The sequence below is a fragment of the Silurus aristotelis genome (assembly GCF_946808225.1).
Source record: "Silurus aristotelis genome assembly, chromosome: 21".
In the NCBI taxonomy this organism is placed as follows: Eukaryota; Metazoa; Chordata; class Actinopteri; order Siluriformes; family Siluridae; genus Silurus; species Silurus aristotelis.
The window spans coordinates 18,061,728-18,086,976 of NC_139594.1; the positions used below are offsets into that span (position 1 = coordinate 18,061,728).

General features: G+C 40.5%; 1 protein-coding gene across 26 annotated transcripts in view; it reads right to left on the reverse strand.

Annotated features, from left to right (window-relative positions):
• Window positions 1–6,071: 6,071 nt before the first annotated feature.
• Window positions 6,072–25,249, reverse strand: part of ptk2aa (protein tyrosine kinase 2aa) — a 128,046-nt gene continuing 108,868 nt past the window's right edge. For all 26 annotated transcript variants that reach the window (XM_083523507.1, XM_083523524.1, XM_083523515.1 and 23 more), the window contains 9 exons: window positions 22,737–22,823; window positions 20,747–20,884; window positions 19,712–19,843; window positions 16,612–16,674; window positions 16,061–16,100; window positions 14,734–14,837; window positions 7,799–7,954; window positions 7,635–7,715; window positions 6,072–7,305 (listed from right to left, as the gene is read on the reverse strand). In XM_083523507.1, the coding sequence (XP_083379633.1) occupies window positions 7,093–7,305; window positions 7,635–7,715; window positions 7,799–7,954; window positions 14,734–14,837; window positions 16,061–16,100; window positions 16,612–16,674; window positions 19,712–19,843; window positions 20,747–20,884; window positions 22,737–22,823 (1,014 nt within the window). In that variant the 3' untranslated portion in view covers window positions 6,072–7,092. The remainder of the gene's footprint in view (window positions 7,306–7,634; window positions 7,716–7,798; window positions 7,955–14,733; window positions 14,838–16,060; window positions 16,101–16,611; window positions 16,675–19,711; window positions 19,844–20,746; window positions 20,885–22,736; window positions 22,824–25,249) is intronic.

Below are 25,249 nucleotides of genomic sequence, written 5' to 3' on the forward strand. Positions count from 1 at the left end.
AAGAATTCTGGTGGTAACGTGGATGAGACAGAGGGAGTCATGTAAACTTTCCTGATGATCTTTTCTCTGCTTGTGTTCTATATAGTGGATGTTCAGCCTGATTCTTTTGTATTAATATATGATGAGATTCAGTTACCAGAGTGACACCAAAACAGGTAGTAATAATGACTACTTTTTACTTATCAGACGCCAGAAACTTCTTTTCTTTAACTTGAGTTTAAAAAAAAAACAGAACCTCAACTTTTAATCTTTCAAAACATTAGTAGCTGTACTTGAGTAGTAGTATACTTACTTGATGTGTGTACTTTTGTCATTACAAACATACACAATTCAACTGTTTTCTGAAAGCTGTTAGATCACCCAATTGAAAATGGCTAACCTCTACGTGTTTCTTTAGACTGAAAGGAGAAATATTATAAGGAAAAAATGATACAAGGCCGAGAAGGCACTTGATAATGAAGCACTATACAAAAAATATATAACTTTTAAATATAGAGAAGTTAAAAGTGGAAATACTTCAATTAAGTACAAATACATGAAAAAAACTTAAGAACATTAACAAATTACATTTAGTTTGTTACTGTCCATCACTGGAAATACATTAGATATAAATATAAATAAGCTTTCATTTCATCAACATGTGAGAGTACAGAGTGAATTGTTACAAAAATCTAATTCATGCATCAGTCATGTAACCCAGCCATCAGGGTTGCACAAGTCAGTGTACTCTTAGTGCCGGTCCCAAGCTCTGATAAATGGGGAGGGTTGCGTTAGGAAGGTCATCCAGCGTAAAACATCTGCCAAATTAAATATGCGGATCACGAATCAGAATTACAAACCGGATCGGTCGAGGCACGGGTTACTAACGACCACCACAGGTATCGTTAGCCAACAGGGTACCGGTGGAAATTGGGCTACTGTTAGCTGAAGGAGGAGAAGGAGAGGAGGAAGACGTCTACAGAGACGGCAGGAAAAGGAGCAGTGTAGGAGAGTAGAGGTTCGGGTTGGTACTTTAAATGTTGGTACTATGACGGGTAAAGGGAGAGAGATAGCTGATATGATGGAGAGGAGAAAGGTAGATGTGTTGTGTGTTCAGGAGACCAAGTGGAAAGGGAGTAAGACCAGGAACATTGGAGGTGGAGGTTTAAACTGTTTTATTATGGTGTGGATGGAAAGAGAAATGGTGTAGGGGTGATTCTGAAGGAAGAGTACAGTAAGAGTGTAGTGGAGGTGTAGAGAGTTTCTGATAGAGTGATAAACGTGAAGCTGGAAGTTGAAGGGATGATGATAAATGTCATCAGTGCCTATGCTCCACAAGTCCAGTGTGAGATGGAGGAGAATGAAAAATTCTGGAGTGAGTTAGAGGAAGTGGTAGAAGGTTTATCTAGAAAAGAAAGATTGGTGATTGGGGCAGACTTTAATGGGCATGTAGGGATGAAAGAGAGAAATGATAAAGAGGGATGTGGCTAAAGCCAAGGAAAAGGCATATGAGGCGCTGTATGAGAAGTTGGACACTAAAGATGGAGAAAAGGATTTATAGCGATTGGCCAGGCAGAGGGACCGAGCTGAGAAGAATGTACTGGAATTTAGACCAATAAAGGATGGAGATAAAAATGTGTTGACTAGTGAGGAGAGTGTGATGAGAAGATGGAGGGAGAATTTTGAGCAGCTGATGAATGAGGAAAATAAGAGAGAGAGAGAAGGTTGGATGATGTGGAGATGGTGAAGCAGGAAGGACAGAATTAGTAAGGAGGAAGTGAGAGCAGCAATTAAGAGGATGAAAAGTGGAACGTTGGGTGGATCAGATGACACACAGGGAAGTTATGGGAAAGAGTAGTGGAAGCCAGGCTGAGAGAAGAGGTGACCATCTCATAGCAACAGTATGGTTTCATGCCGAGGAAGAGCTTTGAGAACGTTGATGGAGAAGTATAGAGAAGGTCAGAAGGAGTTGCATTGTGTGTTTGTGGATTTAGAGAAAGCGTACGACAGGGTGGAGAGAGAGGAGTTGTGGTATTGTATGAGGAAGTCAGGTGTGTCAGAGAAGTATGTGAGGGTGGTGCAGGACATGTATGAGGACAGTGTGCTTTTGACATGTTAACACTTAAGGTTATTTTCATTTTCAGTGTAAATTAGTTCTTATAGAGCATCTATCACCACCAATCACTGATCAGTGATTCATCAATGAATTCGGTGATGAGGATGGGGTCTCTTGAATATGAATCTTCTCAAGGTTTCTTCCTCTATGTTTTAGGAAGTTTTCCCTCACCACGATCACCACTCGCTCAACCATTTACAGGGAACAAACTTATAGATATTAAAGATCATCTCTGTAAAGCTGCTTTTGAGGCAATGTCCATAAATGTAACTGAATTATTGGGTTAATATATCTGACATATTAAAGCCCTTCTGAAAATAAACCCAGACTCATCAGATTTATTAGTGCTGCTGTAAAGACTGTCCCATACCTCAGCAGGGTGCAGATCACTGAGAGGAGACTCGCTGACCTTTCAGTAAGACTGATTACATGGAAAACAAGGACAGGGCTCGGACATCAATGAGGTAGAAGAGAGACGGCACGTCTCCAAGTAGACTCGTGCGGAAACCTTTAGAAGAAAGGTGAAGTGATGTCGCTTTAGGATAGTACTCCAGTCACAAAATTAACCTCTTCTATTCAAACCTCTCCACCAAAGAGCTGTCGAAGGACGTCAGGAACAAGCATAACCTGCATAAGGCTGGAATGGGCTACAAGACCATCAGATTGTTGTTTTGGCCATATGTTTTTGATCATTGTCATGCTGGAAAACCCATCCACCACCCATCTTCATCTTCAGTGTTCTGGCTGAGGTTCTGCCAGGAGGTTCTCATCCAAGATTCTACAGTGCATGGCCCTGTTCATGTGGTGACGTCTTCCTGTACCCTAAGCAGAGAAACTGCCCCAAAGCAGAATGTTTCCTCCTCCATGTTTGACAGTTTCGATGGTGTTCTTGTGGTGTGATTCAGCATTTCTCTGACTCCAAACACGGCGAGTCGAGTTGATGCCAAAGGTCTCATCTGACCACATTACATTCTCCCAAGCCTTCTCAAAATCATTCAGGTGTTCATCAGCAAACTTTAGATGGACCTGTTTATGTGCAGTCTTGAGCAGAGAAACCATGGTGTGTTACCAATGGTTCCAGCTCCCTTGAGATCATTAACAAGCTCCTCCCGTGTAATTATGGACCGATCTCTCACCTTTCTCAGAATCCTCCTCACCCCATGAGGTGAGATTGTGCATGGAGCTTCAGAGCGAGGGCGAGCTTCTTGTTAATGGTTGTGTAGCCCATTCCAGCCTTGTGCAGGTCTACAATCATTTGACTGCTCTTTGGTCTTTCCCATGGGGGTGGAAAAGTTTGAATGAAAGAGGTTGATTTTGTGACGGGGGTCTTTTATACACATAATGAGTTCATATTAGGAGAACTTTCTTAAAGGTACAGGTTTGTGAGAGTCAGAATTCTTGCTGGTCTGTAGGGAATCAAAAACCTATTTCACATTGAAATTCTAAATTTATATATAATATTCATTAAATTTTTTTCTCTCAGTTAAAATAAACCCACCATCAAAAATTCTACACTGTATATTTCTTTGTAAGGGGGAACATTTCCAAAATCTGTGTAATCTAATTATTTCCCCCACTGTACCTCAGAATGATAAAGACTTCAAAAGCACTTTGTTTGTCTGCTCAATGCATAAATGTCTTCATGTTCTGCTCATACAGATCATCATAAAAAACACACACTTAGTACTGTCTGTAAATAGAATATAGGACCCACTTTGGTTTCACTCAAGGTTTCATTTACAGAATTTACAGTGACTCTTATCTCATTTATACAACTGAGCAGTTGAAGATTAAGGACCTTGCTCAAGGGCCCACCAGTGGCATCCTGGTGGTGCTGCGATTTAAACTTAGAACGTTCCAATCAGGTACCTTCGAGGAAACGGCATGAAGAAAGCTCTCTCTCAGGAAGTTTCTCCTCGCTCATTCAGCTCCCTACAGAATTCTGTAAAGCTGCTTTGTGACACTGTTTAAATGCTTATAGAGAAATACAATTGAACATCAAAATAATATGACATTTTAAAGCACTTACCCTCCGTTTTTCCAGTCTTTTTTTTGTACAGAGTAAAAAGTAGTCGGTCTTCACCTTGTGAGCGATAAAAACTCAGGATCGTCATTAAAACAGAGGTCGAGTGGATTTTACCGATACCGATATCTAGGTTGCATCCTACATGTCAATATATGATTAATCAAGGAATAGTTGAAAATAGATACTGGATAAAAAACAAAAACTAAATAGTAAAATAGTACTGAACTTTATTACAAAAAATTAAAATGTTAATAAATGCAATTTCAATGCTCTGGACTGTGTTAGGACATTTAAAGATGCCATTTTAAGCAGAGGTGTTTGGATTTATGTGAAATGGTAACGCTTTACAGTAAGTTTCTATTTGTAACATTAACTGAAGATAATCAATGCTTTAGAAGTTTTGTTAATTGTTTGTTAATTCTAACATTTACTGAAAAAAGTTTTCATTTTATTTGCTTACTTTAGTTAATGCACTTTGAACGCTCCAGAAACAGATGCAACCCGGAAAAACGATCGGTATGGATTTTTGCCCACAGCTTATAGTTCCAGCAATCAACTATCTACAGTTGATTAATCGTCAAAACCGATGAATTGGTCGACCTCTAATCAACATACAGCGAGTGTTTTACATAATGCAAAGTGCCTCTAAATAAGTGTTAAAACCCTTAACACTAGAAGGTCGACCGATTAATTGGTTTTGCATCGGTAGTTGATTGCTGGAACTATAGGCTATCGGCAAAAATCGATACAGATTTTCGGTTTTACAGTTTTTTCCGGGTTGCGCACATTGCTGGAGAAGGTAAAAAGGTCCGCTTATTATGAGAGTGACACCTAGAGGCGAATTACTGACACTATGTACCTCATTTGTGTTAGTTTTAAGTGCATTAACTAAAGTTAACAGATAAAATGGAAATAAACTTGTAAAAAAATTAATAGAAAATATTACAATTAATAAACAATAAAAATATTTCTAAAGCCTTTATTAACTTCAGTTAATGTTACAAATGGAATCTTACTTTAGTGTTACATTTCACATCAATCCAAGGATTCACGTTTAAAATGTCATCACAATGAAATTTGTGATTTATTATTAATATATTCATATTTCAGTTAGCATATTTTTCATGATTCTACAGTACAGACCAAAAGTTTGGACACACCTTCTCATTCAAAGAGTTTTCTTTATTTGCATGACTATGAAAATTGTAGATTCACACTGAAGGCATCAAAACTATGAATGAACACATGTGGAATTATATATGGAATTATATACATAACAAAAAAGTGTAAAACAACTGAAAAATGTCATATTCTAGGTTCTTCAAAGTAGCCACCTTTTGCTTTGATTACTGCTTTGCACACTCTTGGCATTCTCTTGATGAGCTTCAAGAGGTAGTCACCTGAAATGGTCTTCCAACAGTCTTGAAGGAGTTCCCCGAGAGATGCTTGGCACTTGTTGGCCCTTTTGCCTTCACTCTGAGGTCCAGCTCACCCCTAAACCATCTCGATTGGGTTCAGGTCCGGTGACTGTGGAGGCCAGGTCATCTGGCGCAGCACCCCATCACTCTCCTTCTTGGTCAAATAGCCCTTGATGCCTTCAGTCTGACTCTACAATTTACATAGTCATGAAAATAAAGAAAACTCTTTCAATGAGAAGGTGTGTCCAAACTTCTGGTCTGTACTGTGTATATATATATATATATATATATTTCTTTGTTTGTTGGTTTTATATCCGGTATCCATAAAAAAAAAAAAAAAAATACTGGTTGATCAGTTATTGGCAAGTTCGATCCAACCCAGCTATCGGTATCGATAAAATCGGTCGACCTCTACAAAACACTCAAACGTGACATCATAATTTCACATCGGCTGCTTAAAGGAATTTGTTTTCCAGCATGAAGCTTAAACGAAAAAATAAAATTAAAAAAACATTCTCAGGAGGATCATGAATACAAGAGTAACACATTTTATTAGTTAAAGTTTCTGTACAGTCAGTTTTCTTTTCCTGAGAATAATTTATCCGAGTGACAAAGTGAATTCATTTATAGATTGTACTATACACAGGGGCGACATGGCCGAGTTCGTCAGCCTGGAGAAAAAACGTGTAGATCGACGGTAAACGTGGCCTATTGCCGTACATTTAGTGGCTTTATTCTGAGAAAGCCACGAGTAAGAAAAAAAGACTTTGAGCTTCGAAAACTGTGCTTTTTACGATCTGCTATGAATAAAAGGAATTGGATTTGTTTCTAACAGTCCCTGATGGCATTTTTTACCCATTAATACCCCGTTGTTAGAGATATGCTATTTTTATTTATTTTTATCTTAACTTCATAGACAATTCTTTAAAAAATATGTGTTCCTGTGCACAATATAGTGATGTTTAACAGTTGAACAGCATGATGTGATGGTGTCTCAAGGTAAATGTCCCCCTGAATGGAAGTCAGAGGATAGAAAGAACAGTGTGGGCTCATGGTGTGTGTGTGTGTGTCTGCCAAAGGACAGTTCAGGAAGTATGTGTGTGTTGTAATACACCTTTGGGTTAATGTAGGTAGTTCCAGGCTTCATATTAGCTCTGATTTTCGTGTGGATTCCAGTTGCGGTGTTTTCTCAGATAAAAGCGTCCTTTGCTGGAGTTCATCTGAACATAATTTAAAACAAACAAAGAAAAGAAAAGAAAAAAGCCAGCACAAAGCGTACAATAAAACCTTGATTAGCATTGTATCTTCAAGTCCACAGACCATCGTGTGTGCGAGTCTCTATAGAGAAGACTCATTTTTGTAATCTTGTGGTGAGACGTCAGGTGTAGAACTGTGTGTTCCGTCTGAAGAGCCACTCGTGCTGTGCCGTGATTCGCTATATGACATCACCGTATTGTCCCAGCGGTGGACATCGTGTCCTGTCGTCTCTCACCTGTGCTATTACGGCGTCCCCCCCGTCTCCTGAACATTTCCGCTCAGGAAGGAGGAAAGGACTAATGGGGCCGTGACTGAGAGATCATCTTCAGCCTGGCCTGGTCGATTACGTCCAGAAGGTTCTTGGCGTCCACTGCGAGGGCGTGTGCGGCCGTGAGCATCTGTTTCTTGTAATCCTGCTGCAGGCTGGTGAGCATGTACTGCTGCGCCAGCTTCATCTTATTGATCAGCTCGGCCAAGTCCGAGTTCAGCAACTTCTGAGCCATCTCGATCTGATGGCACAGGAAACACACGGCTTTACAACAAATCATTAAAGAATCATCCATATCATTATATAATCATACAATGTAGAAAGAGGACACTTTCAACCTTTTTCATTCTATCTTTATTTTTTGCACTATAAAGGTCAGTGTGTGAAAGGGGCCATGCGTTAGAAGGCGGCACTTAATTAAATCGATGATTTGCTGTCTGAAGAAATAAAAGTGAACTATCTGTACCATGTTGAATTGTATAGAATCAGTTTTCACATCCCTACTTCCAATAAAAAACTTACAATCAGAAATTTCAGGATGGATTATTCAGCAGGGTAAGTGTTACCCACCTCTCTGTGTGTGCTAGCTGGTAAGATAGGAATGGTCTCATCCACAGTCGCCAGCAGTGTCCTCAGAGCCAGCCCCACCTCCTACAAGCACAAACAGAGATCAGCACCTCATCCAATCATCGCTAAAATATGTGAGTAGCGTGTGTGTGTGTTGGATCTCTCACCTTCACCATGGGCACGTATTCTTCAGGGGATGCAGGCTGGATTTTACTGGACATCTCGATCACTGCCTTCACCAGACCAGTCACATTCTCATACACTTTATCATTGGAGCGGTCGAGGTTGGCTGTCGGGGGCGGACTGATCTCCTGAGGCTGGATCTGATCAATAGCACAGAATTGCAGGGTGAAATTGTTTGCTGCTGTGGTTCAAAAACATTCAAGCATCCGGAAGTCAATGTGCATCTTTATAATGGAGTGCAGTGCTGAGATCTGAACACTAGGGGGAAGAAGATGAGCGCAATCTGCATAAAGTAAAACTTTCTTTTCGGCTTCTCCCGTTAGGGGTCGCCACAGCGGATCCTCCGCACGTTTGATTTGGCACATGTTTTACGCTGGATGCCCTTCCTAACGCAACCCTCCCCAATGGGGATGGTTCCCTGACCGGGAATCGAACCCGGGTCGCAGCGGTGAGAGCGCTGCATCTTAACCACTAGACCACCAGGGGACCTATGCAATCTGCATAAAGTGCACTGCGTAAATCTTTTATAAAGTAAAGCATGAGGAGACTTAAAAAGAGAAAGTAGACCCTTTATCATTATGGGTACATAATGGGTTCATCTAATTTGTAATTTTTGTAACCTATTTGTAACTTTATTTGTAACCTATTTGTTATTGTCATATGGCCTATATGATAAAAGCATTCAGATTACCACTGTGCGAGGGCCACGTAATTCATTCAGCTACATTAGGTCTCATTTTGTTGAAGTTGTCTTCTAAGTCTAGGCTTCTGGAAGAGTAGATTCAGAGAATACACTTCCCAGAAGATTAGACAAAGTCCGTATGTGTAGCGAACGTTGCTGACAAAAACAATGCGCAAAAAAACTTATCATCATCATTATTGAGGCCTGTGGTCTCTCTATACATTTAGTTAAAAATAGATTGAATAGAATAAAATCGAAGATTACGAGAATAAAGTTGTAGCAATACGAGAATAGAGCAAAATATTTTGAGAATAAAGTTGAAAATATGAGAAATAAATGTTACATTTTAAGAATAAATTTAAAAACACGAGAATAAACCTTTTTTTTTTTAAATGGTCAAAATTGCAAAAATAAATGCGAAATATTATTAACGATAAATTCATATAAAAGACAAGATTCAAGTGGTAATATCTTCAGAAAAGTCACAGAATTGTGGGAAACCTAATGCTGTTTTGCATAAAATGAATGTGGAGGATTTGGTTAACTCCTAATTAGGATTTCACAACAAGTATATTTCTTATCTTTTGGGGCATCAGCATGGAGTTATATTAAATGGAGTAAAAGGACACTGCAACGGTTCTGTAGGAAACGTAATTTAGTCAGAAGAAAAATCTGACTGACAACAAGGAAATTGCCTCTTTTGTGCAGTCTGTAATGGCGACCAGTGGACGACTCTGAGGATATTGCTGGTTACAGCCACATGATTTCCGAATAGATGTTTTTTCTCAACAGACTATGAGGAGGATTGAAGGACGAATTTATTCTCAATATATGCAGTGCCCGTCCCCGTCTCCCCCCCCCCCCAAAAAAAAGTCACCACCTGGATTTAACCGTTGGATATTTATGTTTCAGCTGGCAACAAGATATTTAACTAACTGATGCAGTGAGAAGCTTCCCATCTCAAACAAATATGTCGGAAGATACGTGGAAAATATGTTGATCTGTTTCAAAAGGGTCAAATTATTGGCAAATTAAACATCTAAAGAGATTAAAAACTGGAAGGATAGTGGAGAACCATCATATTCGAGGAAGAAATGTGGTCGGGAAAATATCTTTGAATGATTGTGATCGCTGATCACTTGAACGTTTGGTGAAATAAAATAAAAAATAAAAAAACAACAACAACAGTAGAACTCAGGGCGAAGTAGAACAGTAGAACAATGCGAAGAGAACTCAAGGGATTGGCAATCAGGAATAGAGGCTTTAATTTTCTAGGGAGCATAAAGATTGGACTCTGGAGAAATGAAAGAAGGTCATGTGGTCTGATGAGACCAGATTTACCCTGATCCAGAGTGATGGGCGCATCAGGGTTGGAAGAGAGGTGGATGAACTGGTGCACCCATCATACCTAGTGCCTACTGTACAAGCCTGTGGGGGCAGTGCTATGATCTGGGGTCGCTGCAGATGGTCAGGTCTCAGTTTAGCAACGTTATGTGCCCAAAGAATGATGTCAGCTGACCACCTGAATATACTGAATAATCAGGTTATTCCATCAATGGATTTTTTTCTTTCCTGATGGCACGGGGCATATTCCAAGATCACAATGCCAGGATTCATTGGGCTCAAACTGTGAAAGATTGATTCAGGGAGCACCAGACATCATGCTGTTCACAAGATCAGTTTGACACATGGACTGGCCACCACAGAGTCCAGACCCTAACCCCATTAAGAATCTTTATGATATGCTGGAAAAGGCAGCGGTCCGAATCTCCCATCATCAATACAAGATCTTGGTGAAAGATTACTGCAACTCTGGATGGGAATAAATGTTGTGACATTGCAGAAACTTATCGAAACGATGCCACTGAGAATGCATGCTGTAATCAAAGCTGAATTATATTAAATAATGATATTAGAGTGTGTGACTTATTTTGGACAGGCAGAGTATTACAACTTCATTCTCGTATTGCTACAACTCTTTTTTTATAATCTGAGATTGTGTATTTTTAACGTGGCACTAAAACGCTGTGGTAATAAAGGCCCAGTGTTAATAAAAAAAACAAAAAAACAGAATCTGTCCCTTTCTCTTCAGATGAAGTAGTGTGAAGATGAAATGTCCGATTACACAGGATTTACAGTGGCTATGTGCTTAATTTTAATATAAAAATACCATTAAAACAGTTCAATGCATAAATGGATGTGTCGTGGGTCACAAGTTTAGATGTGAAAATCTCATATGGTTCACAAATTTTCAGTGGCAAAATGTGTCTAATAATCAGATATATCCGTTAAACTGACGAAAACGCAGTCGTGAGATCAGCAGAAGTTACGCCAAGTCGCTTCGGTTCCGCTGTTCTACTGCTTGTAATATCTCTGTTTTTCTTCAGATTTGAATCGCCTTCTCTGTGACATTGTTGCTTTCTGTGTCTTTGCCAGACGAAATTCCTGTGCACATAAGGCATAATAAATATCAGAAATGTGACGCGTGTGTTTTGAAATCCTGACTCCTCGTACAGGGTATCTGAATGCCTGAACCTCTCTCTTATATTGTAATTCTTTGAGAAAGATAAATAGAAAAAAGAGAAAGAGAGAGAAACCCCCCAAACCATGTTTATTAACAATAACAACAAAAAAAGTCTGAAACGAAGACACAAATAAATAATTATTCCCCCCCACAACCACACACTTATTCCCAAAAGTGTGACAGGACACTTCGAAGTTAAAGGTAGAATAAGTAAGTATTCCTGCAGATCTTTTTACAACAGAAAAATGTTTCTCGCATTCTTTCTCTATACCTCTTTCAACGTTTTCATTATTAACTTCATACGATCATCTACAGCATCTATAACTTTGTGCTTTTGGCTTTAAATGGAAAACCAGTGTTTGAGGAACAATGGTGTTATATTTAGTACATTTTATACTTCTGGATCTCACCAGAATTTCCATAAAAAGATCCAAAATGGCTGCAGGCTTTTATTCCAATTAAGCATGAACCCCCCAAAAATGGTAATAAAAAACTTAAAATTTAATACATTAATTGAAAATTATCCAATTTATTGAAATATCAAGTTCTAAATCGATAACTATGGAATGGTATTCCGAAAACAGCATCCAAAAGGAATTGCACGTTGTATTTGCGATTGCGTTTTCCATATGGGGACGCGTAAGTTGTGCCATAATCCAAACGCACTTGCAAATATTGTATTATGACAAAGGGTTTTATATGATCACATGATGGATCTGAAGGTCTGAAACTGTACTTATTGTACCTTTAATTTCCTTCCTAATGTTAGAGAACTAACTATAAATAAACACAATGACAGTGACTGCACTCTCACACTCATTTAGCTCAGGGCAGACATACTAGTGTGTGTGTGTGTGTGTGTGTGTGTGTGTGTGTGTGTGTGTGTGTGTTTGTATATTAGGGCTGTTAATGAATAAATATAAAAGAGGCGAAATTAAAACCTCAAACGCAACACATTTATTTATGATGTCCTGATGATTTACGTGATTTAAAACACCATCATTACTTTAAAACATTTACAAAAATATTTGGTCTTCATGCTTTATGTTGAGTTTGGTTTCATTACTAATAAACATACATTTGCATAAAGCATCAATATTTGTCCATGCGCATGATGATTAGAGTATTAAAAACTGGAAAAGTATTAATTTAAGGTACATTTAGAACAGATAGATATGTGCGATTAAGTTGCGATTAATCACGAGTCAACATGACAATCGTGCGAATAATCACAATAAAATATTTTTATTGATTGACAGCCCTAAAAAAAATAAATAAATAAAAAATCTATCTATCTATCTATCTATCTATCTATCTATCTATCTATCTATCTATCTATCTATCTATCTATCTATCTATCTATCTATCTATCTATCTATCTATCTATCTATCTATCTATCTATCTATCTATCTATCTCAGTTTATTAGCATTGCAATGTTCACATTACATTGTGTACAATGTCCCTTTACCATGCAGATGAGTGTGAGAGGTATAGTTCCTAAACGACACAGACACACACAACGGACACACGAGTCCTTACCCTCCAGGGCTACGTGCAGCAAAAAGCAGGCAAATGTGGGGGGGTGAAGGAGGGATGCAGGGAAACAGAACAGGAACAAATGATTAATAATAAAAAAAAATAATAATAATAAAAAAAAAAAAGAAACAACATGCAAATAATGACAATTAAGGAAACGAGAAGCTGTGGTGCACAATTTAGGAGTAAAATGGTAGTGTAATTATAATCTGTGGGATTTATAGGGATCAGGTTTAAATCTAAAATGAAATCAAAGTCATGTGTAAAGTTGATTTATAAAAGGTTGAATTGTTTATGAAATTTTTCTTTGCATACCGCTAAAATAGAGAGTGGCAGCATGGCAGCAGCATGGCGGCAGCACGGCGATACCGGGGCTTAAACCCCCAACCTTCCGGTGAGAAACCCAGAGCCTTAGCCATGGAGCTTCCATATGCTAGTTTAAAGGTCTTACTAGAAATTAACTTTGGGGGGGGAAAGCTGAATAAGTGAACAAAGCTCTCTGCATTGTGGGTTTGGCAGCTTCTCAAGAGGTTATAGTCCTGTGGTAGAAAGGATGTGGTGAAAGAAATCTGTTTTAATCTCTGCTGTATCCTCCGATAGGCCTAAAAGGGGCTTTTCCCAGAGATTCCTGATTCCGTTCTTTATCCAGCACTCCATTAATTTGCATCTTTCATGTCTCCCCACATGTTCAGCTCTTGAATAAGGACTTAAATAAGATCATTCACATTCACATTTAGCCCCCAAACTTTGGAATAGACTTCCTGACAGTGTTCAGACACACTCTCCCAGTTTAAGTGCAGATTAAAAACATATCTTTTTAGCAAAGCCTACACATAACATACGTCTCACATCATAACGTTGTGCTCCAGAACATCTGATCACATGCACATTATCAACTTGTGCTGTTAATATCATGAACAGCAGCTACGCTAATTTCTCTCCACTGCTTCTCTTTCTCTCCCCATCCCGAGGCTTCCTGAGGTTTGGCCAGCAACAGTCACGTCCCACCTCGTGAAGATTATGGACTTTAAAGAAGTAGATGCCGATCTTGCAAATATCCTGAACCATCTAGAGACGTACCAGTGCCAATTGGATCCCACTGCATGTGTGGAGTTTTGACATTGGACCTCCTGGATTGCTTAAAGGCTCTTGCATGGAGAAGCTGATGCTGGATCTGTGATGATCACAAATGTTGAGCTCAGTAGCTCCTACTTTTATACCAAAGACTGTAAAAAGAACATTTAGTTATAATCTTATACTCCAGTGCTCATGTTAGTTCTCACTCTCCAGTGTTCTGTATTGTTGAAAGATTTATGATCAAACTCTTGATGTCACCCAAATGAGGATGGGTTCCCCTTTTGAGTCTGGTTCCTCTCAAGGTTTCTTCCTCATAACATCTAAGGGAGTTTTTCCTTGCCACAGTCGCCATGGCTTCTCATCAGGGATAAACACACACCATTCACCTTAACTGTTGAATTCTGTAAAGCTGCTTTGAGACAATGTCTGTTGTGAAAAGCGCTATAGAAATAAACTTGACTTGTCTTGATCATGATTATACATTTTTACAATCACTAAGAATCTGCTCGATTACTGGGGTTATAAATAGGGTTAACATTTCTTCTCTTATCGCTGCTCGAGGTGTCCAACCGTCTCCGTTCTGGCACTGAGGTGGTGGAATAAACGTCCCTTAGCTGTCCGATCTTCAAACGCCGGGCGAAGACCTACCTCTTCCTGAAACACTTCAACTAGTGCTTGTTTTCCCAGTTTGTTTTAGGTCTTAAATGTAAAAAATAAAAAAAAGGAAAAAAGGGTGCTATAATTCCTCCCAAAAGAGTTTTACAGATAATAAACTTTCCCTTGTTATGCCGACAAGCCGCAATTTAAGACGCTTGGTTAAAGAAAGCAAAAGGAATTTTTGACCCCCCCCCCCACCCCAATTTTTTTGTGCTGCACATTTAGTTTTTTTCGTCCGTTCAAGTCGTCCGTCGCTCGGTCCCATGTTACAACAGCCATGCAAACAAAAGGTGCTAAAACATTAGGAGGGTAACCAAAGCGTGTGCTTTACGCCATGCTCACGGGTTAATGATAAAGTGCAGCCAGACTCGAGCGAGTACTAGCTGATGATAGAGCGCTCAAGCGTCATAAAAACAGCAAGACCTGAAAAAGCTAGCGTACCTTCACGCCCTCGTTATAGCTGTCCACCGGGCTGATGCTGGCTGTGCTGCTCAGGTGGCACGGCGCTCCCGGACGAGGAGGCTTCTTAGGTGGGGCTCCGGAATCTAAATAAAAAAAGGGAAGTATTTTTTTAAAACATCGGAATGAAGGGAATCTTACACAATGTTTGAACAGAAATTAAGATGTTCCTTGATTTTCATCACAAGTGTGGCCCCATCTGGCCCTACTTCAATCCCTGTCATTCTATCACTGTAGCTTCCTGGTTTTTTTTGTTTTCTGCGAGTTTCGTCTATTTTTATACATATACTGTCGCTGTAGCTCGTTAGCCCGACTATCACTAGTGATGATCACATTGCCTCACATTGATTATCATTATTCTACTTGCTATTATGAGCGATATGCCGGAAGTGCGTCTGCTTTTGAGCACAGGTGAGGACTCGGTAGAGTTGCACACGGTGGAGTTGGAGCTGGAGGCCGTGTAAAATCGGATCTGCAACCTACATGTAAAGCAGGTGCGAGAGCGGAAAGCTGCACTGGAACCATTCAGGGCGGATGCTCACCCGTCCCAGGTAAATTCGCGGGTGGAATCTAATACTCCTGCACCTCGACTCTGCGTGTTTCCATGCCCAGGCCCAGCGCACCTAGAACGCGGCCCGCCCAGATTTAGTTTACTCAGAGATCTCCACCCAGAAATGATTCCCTCCCCTTCAACCGTGATTATTGGAGATTATCGTCCGGCATGTCTGTGCTACCGCAGCTAAAGGTAAGGTACACACTCGCTGTTTTCCTGGTGCACAGGTACCCGCGATCCCGAACGAGGACTTCGGCGCTGCTGTCCTCCATGCTGGAACGAATGGCACCAGGGTGAGGCAAACGGAGATCCTGCAGAGGGACTTCCAGATCTTGGTGAAAACGGTATCCAGCACATCGCCCATGAGGAGCATCGCTGGTCAGGACCGCTTCCACATACCAGCGAGGAATTAAGAGGTTTAGTAGCCTTTTTGCTTTAAATGAATGCCTACAGTCATGGTGTTTCGAGAACACAAACTCTTTACTGATAACTGGAATGTTTTCTGGAAGCGTCCTAGGATCTTTTGTCCTGCAGCCCAGCAGAATTGGAGCGGTAGTCCTTTCAGACATATATAATATACATTTTATATATATATATATATATATATATATATATATTCTCTGCCTATCGGTGTCGTAGTAAAATCCACTATCACTCAACTTCAAATAAAACGTGTATCTAAACAGCATATCTTTTCACATCAGTTACGCACAGATACGCTTGTTTAGACAATTCCCCCACTACTAAAACACTTACCTGCTTTGCCCACAGGTTGGTATACATGCTGGTTTCCCGTCTGAAAGAAAATAGAAACAAAAGCATGCATTTTAGTGCTTTGCTCACTCTTTACTGTAGGCAGGATCACGACTGGTTTCACTGGGCGGGATTGAGTGGTTTGTGGGAAAGCATGCGCAGCTCAGCTCCTGAAGAACTTGTGCATCCCTAAAACACTTTATATCAATCATTAAAAAAAATGCTGTAATTACTTGGAGAAAACGCTCGTGGTTTGTGGCGGCTGTTTTTTTTTATTTTTTTGAGGAGTCACGTAGAATAGCCAGTTGTGGCTGCCGCTGTTGCTGTTTCTGCTGCCTCTCTTCTTGCGACTGCTTCTAACCTCTCACTATACCCTCTTTACAATGTGACTGTAGCGTAACTGAAAACTCAAGGCCCATTTCAAACTTCAAACACAACTCGTGTTCTGCACTGCAGGCACTTAGTCACCAAGATGTATATAAAATGCAATGTGTGTGCACTCAGAATGACCTCCGGGATGAAGCACAAAAATGAAAAGGGTTATGGGAACTCACCAGCCCCTGGAGAGCACCGTCCTCCCGGTCAATACTGCCCCTTGAATTTCTGGACTCTGGCTTCTGGAGACACACAAATTACACCCAGTTACACACCAAGCTCTCAACTGAAAAAAGGAAATATTTTGATAAAAAAAGTGTCTTTTAAAAAGTTTTCTCTGAGATCATAAGTGATCATGGACACGTATATCCACTCCATTTTGCAAAAAACAAACAAACAAACAAAAAAAAGGCAACAGAATACACAAACAAACGTATATATAAAATTATATATATATATATATATATATATATAAAAAAAACATTATATACAGTAGTTGGTTTAAAGTCTCCTTATCTCATTTCAGGTAACAAATCATCTCCGGTTTCCTCACCAAAAGCTAACAAGCAAAAATAAAAACAAACCACAGCCACAAAAGCAGCTCGGAGCGTCTCAGTACCGGTTTTCCAAAACAGGATTTGAAAAGGTGCATCCTGGGAGAGGAGCGCGTCCTCACCACGGCGAGGACGGAGCGAGGCGAGCGCCGATCCATCGGCACGACGGCGTGCCGGAGAACGACTGCTGGAGTCTGGATTAAATGTGTCTGGCTGCAACACGCTGAGCGAACACACAGCCAAATGACTCCCACCGGCTCCTTCTCTATTTTCCTCTCTGCACTTTTCCCATCTCGTCCCACTCAGACACATCCCACTTCTCCCTCCCTGCCTCTTTTTGCAGTTCTCCAACAGAGTGACCTTTATAAACTTTTTATAGATGACCAACAATGACCAGAACTTCATGGATAAATTTAACATTCTGTTTAAGAGAATCGAGAAAAATCCCCAAAATTCTTCGCATGGCCTCGTTCCTAGAGAAGACCAGAGATATATAATATTGGCACCAGAGTAAGTTTTTAAATAATTTCAAAAAGGCACAAACCACAGGGATTTTTCCATGTTCCAGGAGCTTTTTAAACAATAGAACATTGTTAAAAAAAAAAAACCAATAAACCAGCTTTAGAGAACTCTAGATATAGATTTCGGTCCATAAGGGGTAACAGTGGCATGTAGATCTGCTCTCTACACTCCCTAAATGTGCTCCTGGGTTTTTTTTCCTCTTTTGATCGATACAGACACCCCACCTATAGATGAAGTTCTCATTAATTTAAGACCACTCTGTGGTTCCACTTCCACAGCCTAAACATCCATGAAGCTACTGAGCAACGCACAACACATTTGAGGATGGATTTAGACTGGGATTAATATCAAAAGGCTACTAGAATGGTTCAGGACCACAGTTTGCATTTATCACTGCACACATTAACAATGATGGAACTGTAATGAATGGACACTGATGAGGATGAAGTTCCCTTTCGATTCTGGTTCCCCCTCGAAGATTTTTTTCCCTCACTGCAGTCATCACTGGCTTGCTCATTAGGGACAAACTTATAATTATAAGGAAAAAAAAACTATTAGCACTATTTAATACAACTTTATAACCTCTATCTCTGTAAATCTGCGTGGACACAATGCACATGGTTAAAAAGCGCTCTATAAATAAAAAACGAATTGAAAACTGACAGGAGAGGAAGAACAAGGAAGTGCACTGGATTATAATTAATTACAGTGCGCTGTATGCGGTGTCTTCACAGGGCGTTTAGCATGAGCACAGAAAAGTCCTCATTCAGTACAGAGAATTATTATGAGGGTGAAACCGGAGGATAAACTGTATTCTCTGCTAACCCAGTAACACAATAATAATAATAAAAATAAAAAAGGCATCTACGATGGCTTCTGGATTCATTTATGAGAATCCCAAACTGGTTTAGTGAGAAAAGGCCTTTCAGGAATCTAAAATTCCAGTGAAATTGATGGCGTTTGCACAAATAATAAGCGGCTTGAGGAAATTCCTTTTTTTCAGATTGTGGAGTGCAAATGGAAACAGAGCAGTCGCTTCTTCCACAACAGCAGCCAGACTGTTTCGAGAGGAGGAGTCGGATCCTGCGGGCCTGTCTGATTGTCACATACAACATGCTCACGATTTACAGCTTTGTTTTTCATATTGCTTTTTTGCTTTAAAACGTCTAAACAAACGCACGATCGCCCACACACGTTTTAGTACACACACACACACACACACACACACAGGGCTCGGGATTGTTTACTCTGTAGGACAGAAGCAAAGAGCTGACCGGAGCTGAAGTTTGATCCAAACTACACTTCCTCCATGTGGTGTTTTGTCTAGGCAATAAAATTTACAGCTGGTAAAATGCGTCCCATTAACCACAGTGCTCATTTTGAACCAGAAAAAACCTAACTCGGCAATTAATCTTCAAATAATCCTGCTGCTTCTTTAGGTTGTGCTTCTCTACTTTTGTACTGTTTCAATGGCCATATGCAAGTAAGTCCTTCTCACTTGAAACAACATGCCATAAACACTAGAGGACGACTGATTCATCGGTTGTGTTGATTATTCTGCACCGATATTGAATTGCTGGAACTATTAGCTATCGGCAAAATCCATACCGATAGTTTTTCCGGGTTGCGCCTGACAAGGTCCGCTGTCATTACAGGGTACAAGAGCGGCCTCTAGACGCAAATCACTCGCGCTAGTTCATAGTACGTTAACTAAAGTTAAAAATGATCTTCATACAAAAAAATTTACTACTAAATGTTGAAATTTACAAATAAATCAAACAATACTTCTAATGCATTTATTAACTTCATTTAATGTTACAAATGGAATCTTACTGTAAAGCGTTTCTATTTCACAGAAATCCAGTCATTCTTATAATAACCATCTTTAAATGTCTCCAAAAAGGCCAAAGCATTAAAATTACATTTAGTTTTCATTTTTGTAATAAAGTCCAGTACTATTTTACTTGCAGTGTTTTTTTTTTTTATTATGTTTAATCTAGTATCCAGTTTAAAAATGATAGAATTTTGAATAATCGGTTAACAGCAAGTACGATCCAACCCAGCTATCGGTATCAGTAAAATCAGTTGACGTGCCATGCAATATTCTTCTGCCATTTCCAGTTTCTCACCAGCTGGGTGGTTGTCAGTGCAGCCATCTATGAGAACGAGAACCATTCAGTTGTGAGACTGAGCTGAAACTTACCAGGAAGCTTTCCTCCTGCTCAAGCCAACGCTGATCCTCCTCCATCTGCTGCTGCTGAAACATCAACCTCTCCTCCATCAGGTGAGTCGGCAGCCCCTGACCCAGGGCCCGCATGTCCAGAGCACCTCCGTCCTGAAACACACACATGCACAAATGTCTTTCAGAAGATTTGATCAAACATTCACATCAATTACAACCATAACACACACGGATAAGATGATACATAATTGTGACAGAGCGGGACGATTCGCTTGTTTTCACATTAAATTATAATATAAATAATTATTATAACTACTCATAATAAAGATCCATAAAGTTCCTGAGCAACACAAGAAGGATGGATTTGGGCTGGAATTTATATCAGTAGTTTGCTACAATGGTCCCCAGTTTGCATGAACAGTTCTGCATTTAAAGACCCATCACTAAAGAGCACATGAGGAAACCGTAATAAATAGACATTCTGTGGCACAGAGAGAGGTTCCTCTCAAAGTTCTTTCCTTATACCATCTCAGGGAGTTTTCTGCCACTGGCTTGCTCATTAGAGACTAAACTTATAGGCACTAAAACTTCATATTTGACACCCTAAAACTGCTTTAGGACAATTGTTAAAAGCACTCGACAAATAACACTGACTTAAATGAATAATATTAATAATATTGATTTATATAGAAAATGTATAGAAATGTGAGCGATTAATGAGTCTGAGCAGACAAAACCTGTTTCTCCTCACAGCAACATCTGCATGGAATTTTGTCCAAAAAGAAATGAAAAAGTAGCTAGTTGGACCTGAAATATTCTTAGCTCTTCCTGTTCTTTCACTGTGGTTGGAGATAAACACATTGCAAGTCCAGATGTAAATAAAAATCACACAGCAGCACCTGAAATGTATTAAAATTACGCTACAAAATAAAAGTCCTTCAAATAGAACTTTACTTTTCTAAAGAAACCAGGAATGTAATAGACATCTAGTGTAAAAGACTGAGAGACCAAAGATCCTCCTACATGATTTATGTGTGCTGTAACCCTGACGCTCACCTCCATATTAGGAGACCACACAGGAACGTCTTGTCTGTGGTGATTCCATGTCTCATGGGGCTCAAGGACAGAGGCCTGGCCTGGATATCCTCCACTGGGCACTGCCGGTATGTTGTGAGATCCAGGGTAAGCCGTTCCCTTGAGCAGAGAAAAGCACAAATTAAAACAAGTAGGAGGGGAAGATAAAAAAAAAAAAAAAAAAAAGAAGCAGAAAACAGCTGTTTTTCTGCTTCGATCAAAAGAGAGATGAATAAAAAGTGATGTGCAGAAAAATATTTCCTCATTGCATCCATCAAAAGCTTGACCTTTGACCGAAAAACAGAGATACAATCTTGACAGTCTGGTCTCATTTTTTTTTTTGCTCTCTGTCTTCCAATGGAAATAAATAATAATAAAAAAAACCCTCACAGCAGTCAGGAATTTCACTTTGGCTCCTTATAAGGCTAAAACTGAGCACAATAGAATGTCAGTTTGTTGTTCATGCGTTGTTTCTTGAATGGCTGCAAAGGAATCGTGCGCCATCGGTATTTCAGAGCCTGGTAGTAATTATGTGAAATAAAAGTAACATAATTAAAAAAACAAAAAACAATACAGTGGAACCCACTTATCTCGACCTCGGTTAACTCACCAACCCTATTAAGTCGACGTTTTTGAAGTGGAACCGCCAAATTCTCGCTTTGTCTTAGCATTTTTTTAATCGGTTATGTTGATCTTTTATGTCACCGAACCCTAATATCTCGAGCACAAGGGGGGGGCAAATTTGCCACTTAACTTCGGTTATGTCAGGAACTCCCCTGCCACGCCCCCTTCGGCGGCGGCATTCCCCGAAGCACCCTGCTTCTTCTCCCGCGCGGGTGAGCTCGTCGCAGTCATGCTGATCACACACACCTGACTCTCATTCACTCACTCATCCCATCTCCTATTTAAGGCCCTCACCTCCACACACTCGCGGTCCGTTATTGTTTGTGCATGATCATATGTGTTGGTTCATGGCGGTCTGTGTAATCACGTATACGTATCCCGCTACGTACCCTTCTTCTCGGACTCCGCATTCTCTCAACGGCCCCCCGGATTAACCCGATCCTGCTCTTTTCCATGTTCACGCTGTCTGCACCACGTTTATCCGTTGCTGCCCAGCGCTGCGCTTTCCATAGTGCGGATCCGTGGATTCTTTACACGAACTGTCTCTGCTTTCACAGAACTTGGTGGACCGCGCTCCGGAGCGCACCACTGGATATTACTGCTTCGCTACAAGTATTGCTGGATTATCTCCTGAGTATTCTCAATAAACTTTGTTTGCGTTTACTTCGGCTTCCGCCTCCTTATCCGCATTACAGGTTACCTTGATCCGCATGACTAATCAATCAAATCACGGCAACGCTGTTGTGTAAAAAAACCTCCAAAAACACGTGCATGCACATTCTCATTTATTAACGCACATCATGTACACAAAGAAATTTCAAGCACGTTAATATACTGCCGCCATATTCATTTTCGTTTATCTCGATCATCGGTTATCTCAACGCTTTTTGGCGACCCCTAGGCCGGCGACAGTTGGCATTTATTTTTTTTTGGTTTCTAGTGTTTGATAAATGATCCTGTACTGATCCTGCATTGGTCAATTTTCCCGTACTTTTAAAATTGTGCTTCAGGAATAAATTGTCATCGGATCCATGTCAGATCTACTCTGAAAACCCCACTTTGATGAACTATGACTTTTATTTACATCAGCATAAAGGCCTGCCGAGCAATTGGGTGATTTTTTTTGCCATTTTCAAAAGGAAAGTCTGTATTCTGCATCCGAACAGGGAACATCGTATAAAAATTTTTTTTCTCGTGTGCTCATTTGCTAAACCAAATGACCAATTAAAGTTCTTTGCATCAATTCTGTTTCTAAATATCATAATTGTCCAGAGAAAAACCCGTACCTGTCGACTTCTACACCAGAAAACTGCATGTGGTTGGGTTTAGTGTGAGATGTGCAAGTTACCTGGTAATGATTGTGCTGTCCTGCATGTTGAGGACTTGGGAAGAAACCTTCACTGGATCGGGGACTGGGATAACCTGGCCGGCTGGGCTGCAGAAAGAAGAAAAAAAAAAAAGCAGTGTGTATCAGTTTATCTTGGATGTTGACTCACCACTTCACTCTAAACACGGACAACTATGCTAGAATATTCTGAATATCAGATACTGCTTGATTTTGACATCCCACTGAACTTTCCTGGATGAAGACTCGTCCAGTGCACTGTGGAAATGAGATCAGCAAAGGATTTTTCACATTCACCAAAAAAAACATACACAAACAACAAAACCCCCCCCCAAAAAAAACAGGTTGGTTATATAAGACTGCTGAAGGTACACTGGCTGATCGGGGCAAAGTGATAAAGTTTTATGAAATATGGTGTCCCGGTGAATTGTGATCTTTGGAGGACGTCTCGAAAATTCCAGGTTTAAGTACCGGAAGACTGCGTTTCAGAACAGACTGCTCGGTTCAAAACACGTGACAGGATAAATCACAAGTACTTTCCTGCCTCTGAGATCTTTTACAGGGAAATAAAAGTTTGATTCTTCTTCTGTACACTTTGTTAGTAACAGAGAAATGGTACAGGAAACTTACAGAACGTTTCGTACAAATGCCTTTTTCAACCTTTTCTTCTTCTTCTTCTTCTTCTTCCAGCTGCTCCCATTAGGGGTCTCCACAGCTGATCATTCATCTCCACACCCCCTGTCCTCTACATCTGCCTCTTTTAAACCAACTACCTGCATGTCTTCCCTCACCACATCCATAAACCTCCTCCTTGGTCTTCCTCTTTTCCTCCTTTCTGGTGGCTCCATCCTCAGCATTCTCCTACCGATATACCCCATGTCCCTCCTCTGCACATGTCTAAGTCATCTCAATCTCGCCTCCCTCACCTCGTCTCCAAAACATCCTACATGCGCTGTCCCTCTAATAAAATCATTTCTAATCCTGTCCATCGTCGTCACTCCCAACGAAAACCTCAACATCTTCAGCTCTGCCTCCTGTCTTTTACTCAATGCGACTCTTTCAAACCATACAACATCTCAGGTCTCACCACAGTCCTATAAACTTTCCCTTTCACTCTTGCAGATACTCTTCTATCACAAATCACTCCTGCTATCACTCTTCTCCACCCACTCCACCCTGCCTGCACTCTTTTCTTCACTCCTCTAACATACCCTCCATTACTTTGCACTGTTGACCCCAGGTACCAGAACTCCTCCACCTTTTCTCCCTGCAACCGCACCACTCCACTGCCCTCCCTCTCATTCACACACACGTCTTCTTGTCTTACTCCTACTGACTTTCATTCCCCTTTTCTCCAGCGCATATCTCCACCTCTCCAGGCTCCACTCAACCTGCTCACCAATCACACCACAAATCACAATATCATCCGCAAACATCATAGTCCAGGGAGACTCCTGTCTGACCTCATCTGTCAACCTGTCCATCACCACTGCAAACAGGAAAGGGCTCAGGGCCGATCCTTGATGCAGTTCAACCTCCACCTTGAACCAGTCTGTCATTCCTACTGCAAACTTCACTGCTGTCACACTGTCCTCATACATGTCCTGCACCACCCTCACATACTTCTCTAACACACCTGACTTCCTCATACAATACCACAACTCCTCTCTCTCCACCCTGTCGTACGCTTTCTCTAAATCCACAAACACACAATGCAACTCCTTCTGACCTACTCTATACTTCTCCATCAACGGTTTCAAAGCAAATAAGGTGCTCTTCCTCGGCATGAAACCATACTGTTGCTCACAGATGGTCACCTCTTCTCTAGGCCTGGCTTCAACTACTCTTTCCCATAACTTCATGGTGTGACTGATAAAATTTATTTCCCTGTAGTTACTGCAGGTCTGCACATCTCCCTTATTCTTGAAAATCAGTACCAGCACACTCCTTCTCCATTCCTCAGGCATCCTCTCCCCTTCCAGAATCCTGTTAAACAATCTGGTTAAAAACTCCACTTCCATCTCTCCTAAACATCTCCATGCTTCTACAGGTATGTCATCTGGTCCAACCGACTTTCCACTCTTCATCCTCTTAATCGCTGCTCTCACTTCCTCCTTACTAATCCTATCTACATCCTGCTTCACCATCTCCACACCATCCAACCTTCTCTCTCTCTGATTTTCCTTGTTCATCAGCTGCTCAAAATACTCCCTCCATCTTCTCAACACACTCTCCTCACTAGTCAACACATTTCCATCTCCATCCTTTATTGGTCTAAATTCCAGTACATTTTTCTCAGCTCGGTCCCATTGCTTATGCTTATGCTGCTTATGATCAAACTCTTGATGTCACCCAAATGAGGATGGGTTCCCCTTTTGAGTCGTGTCCCTTAAGTTTTCTTCCTCATAACATCTAAGGGAGTTTTTCCTTGCCACAGTCGCCATGGCTTCTCATCAGGGATAAACACACACCATTCACCTTAACTGCTGATTTCTGTAAAGCTGCTTTGATACAAT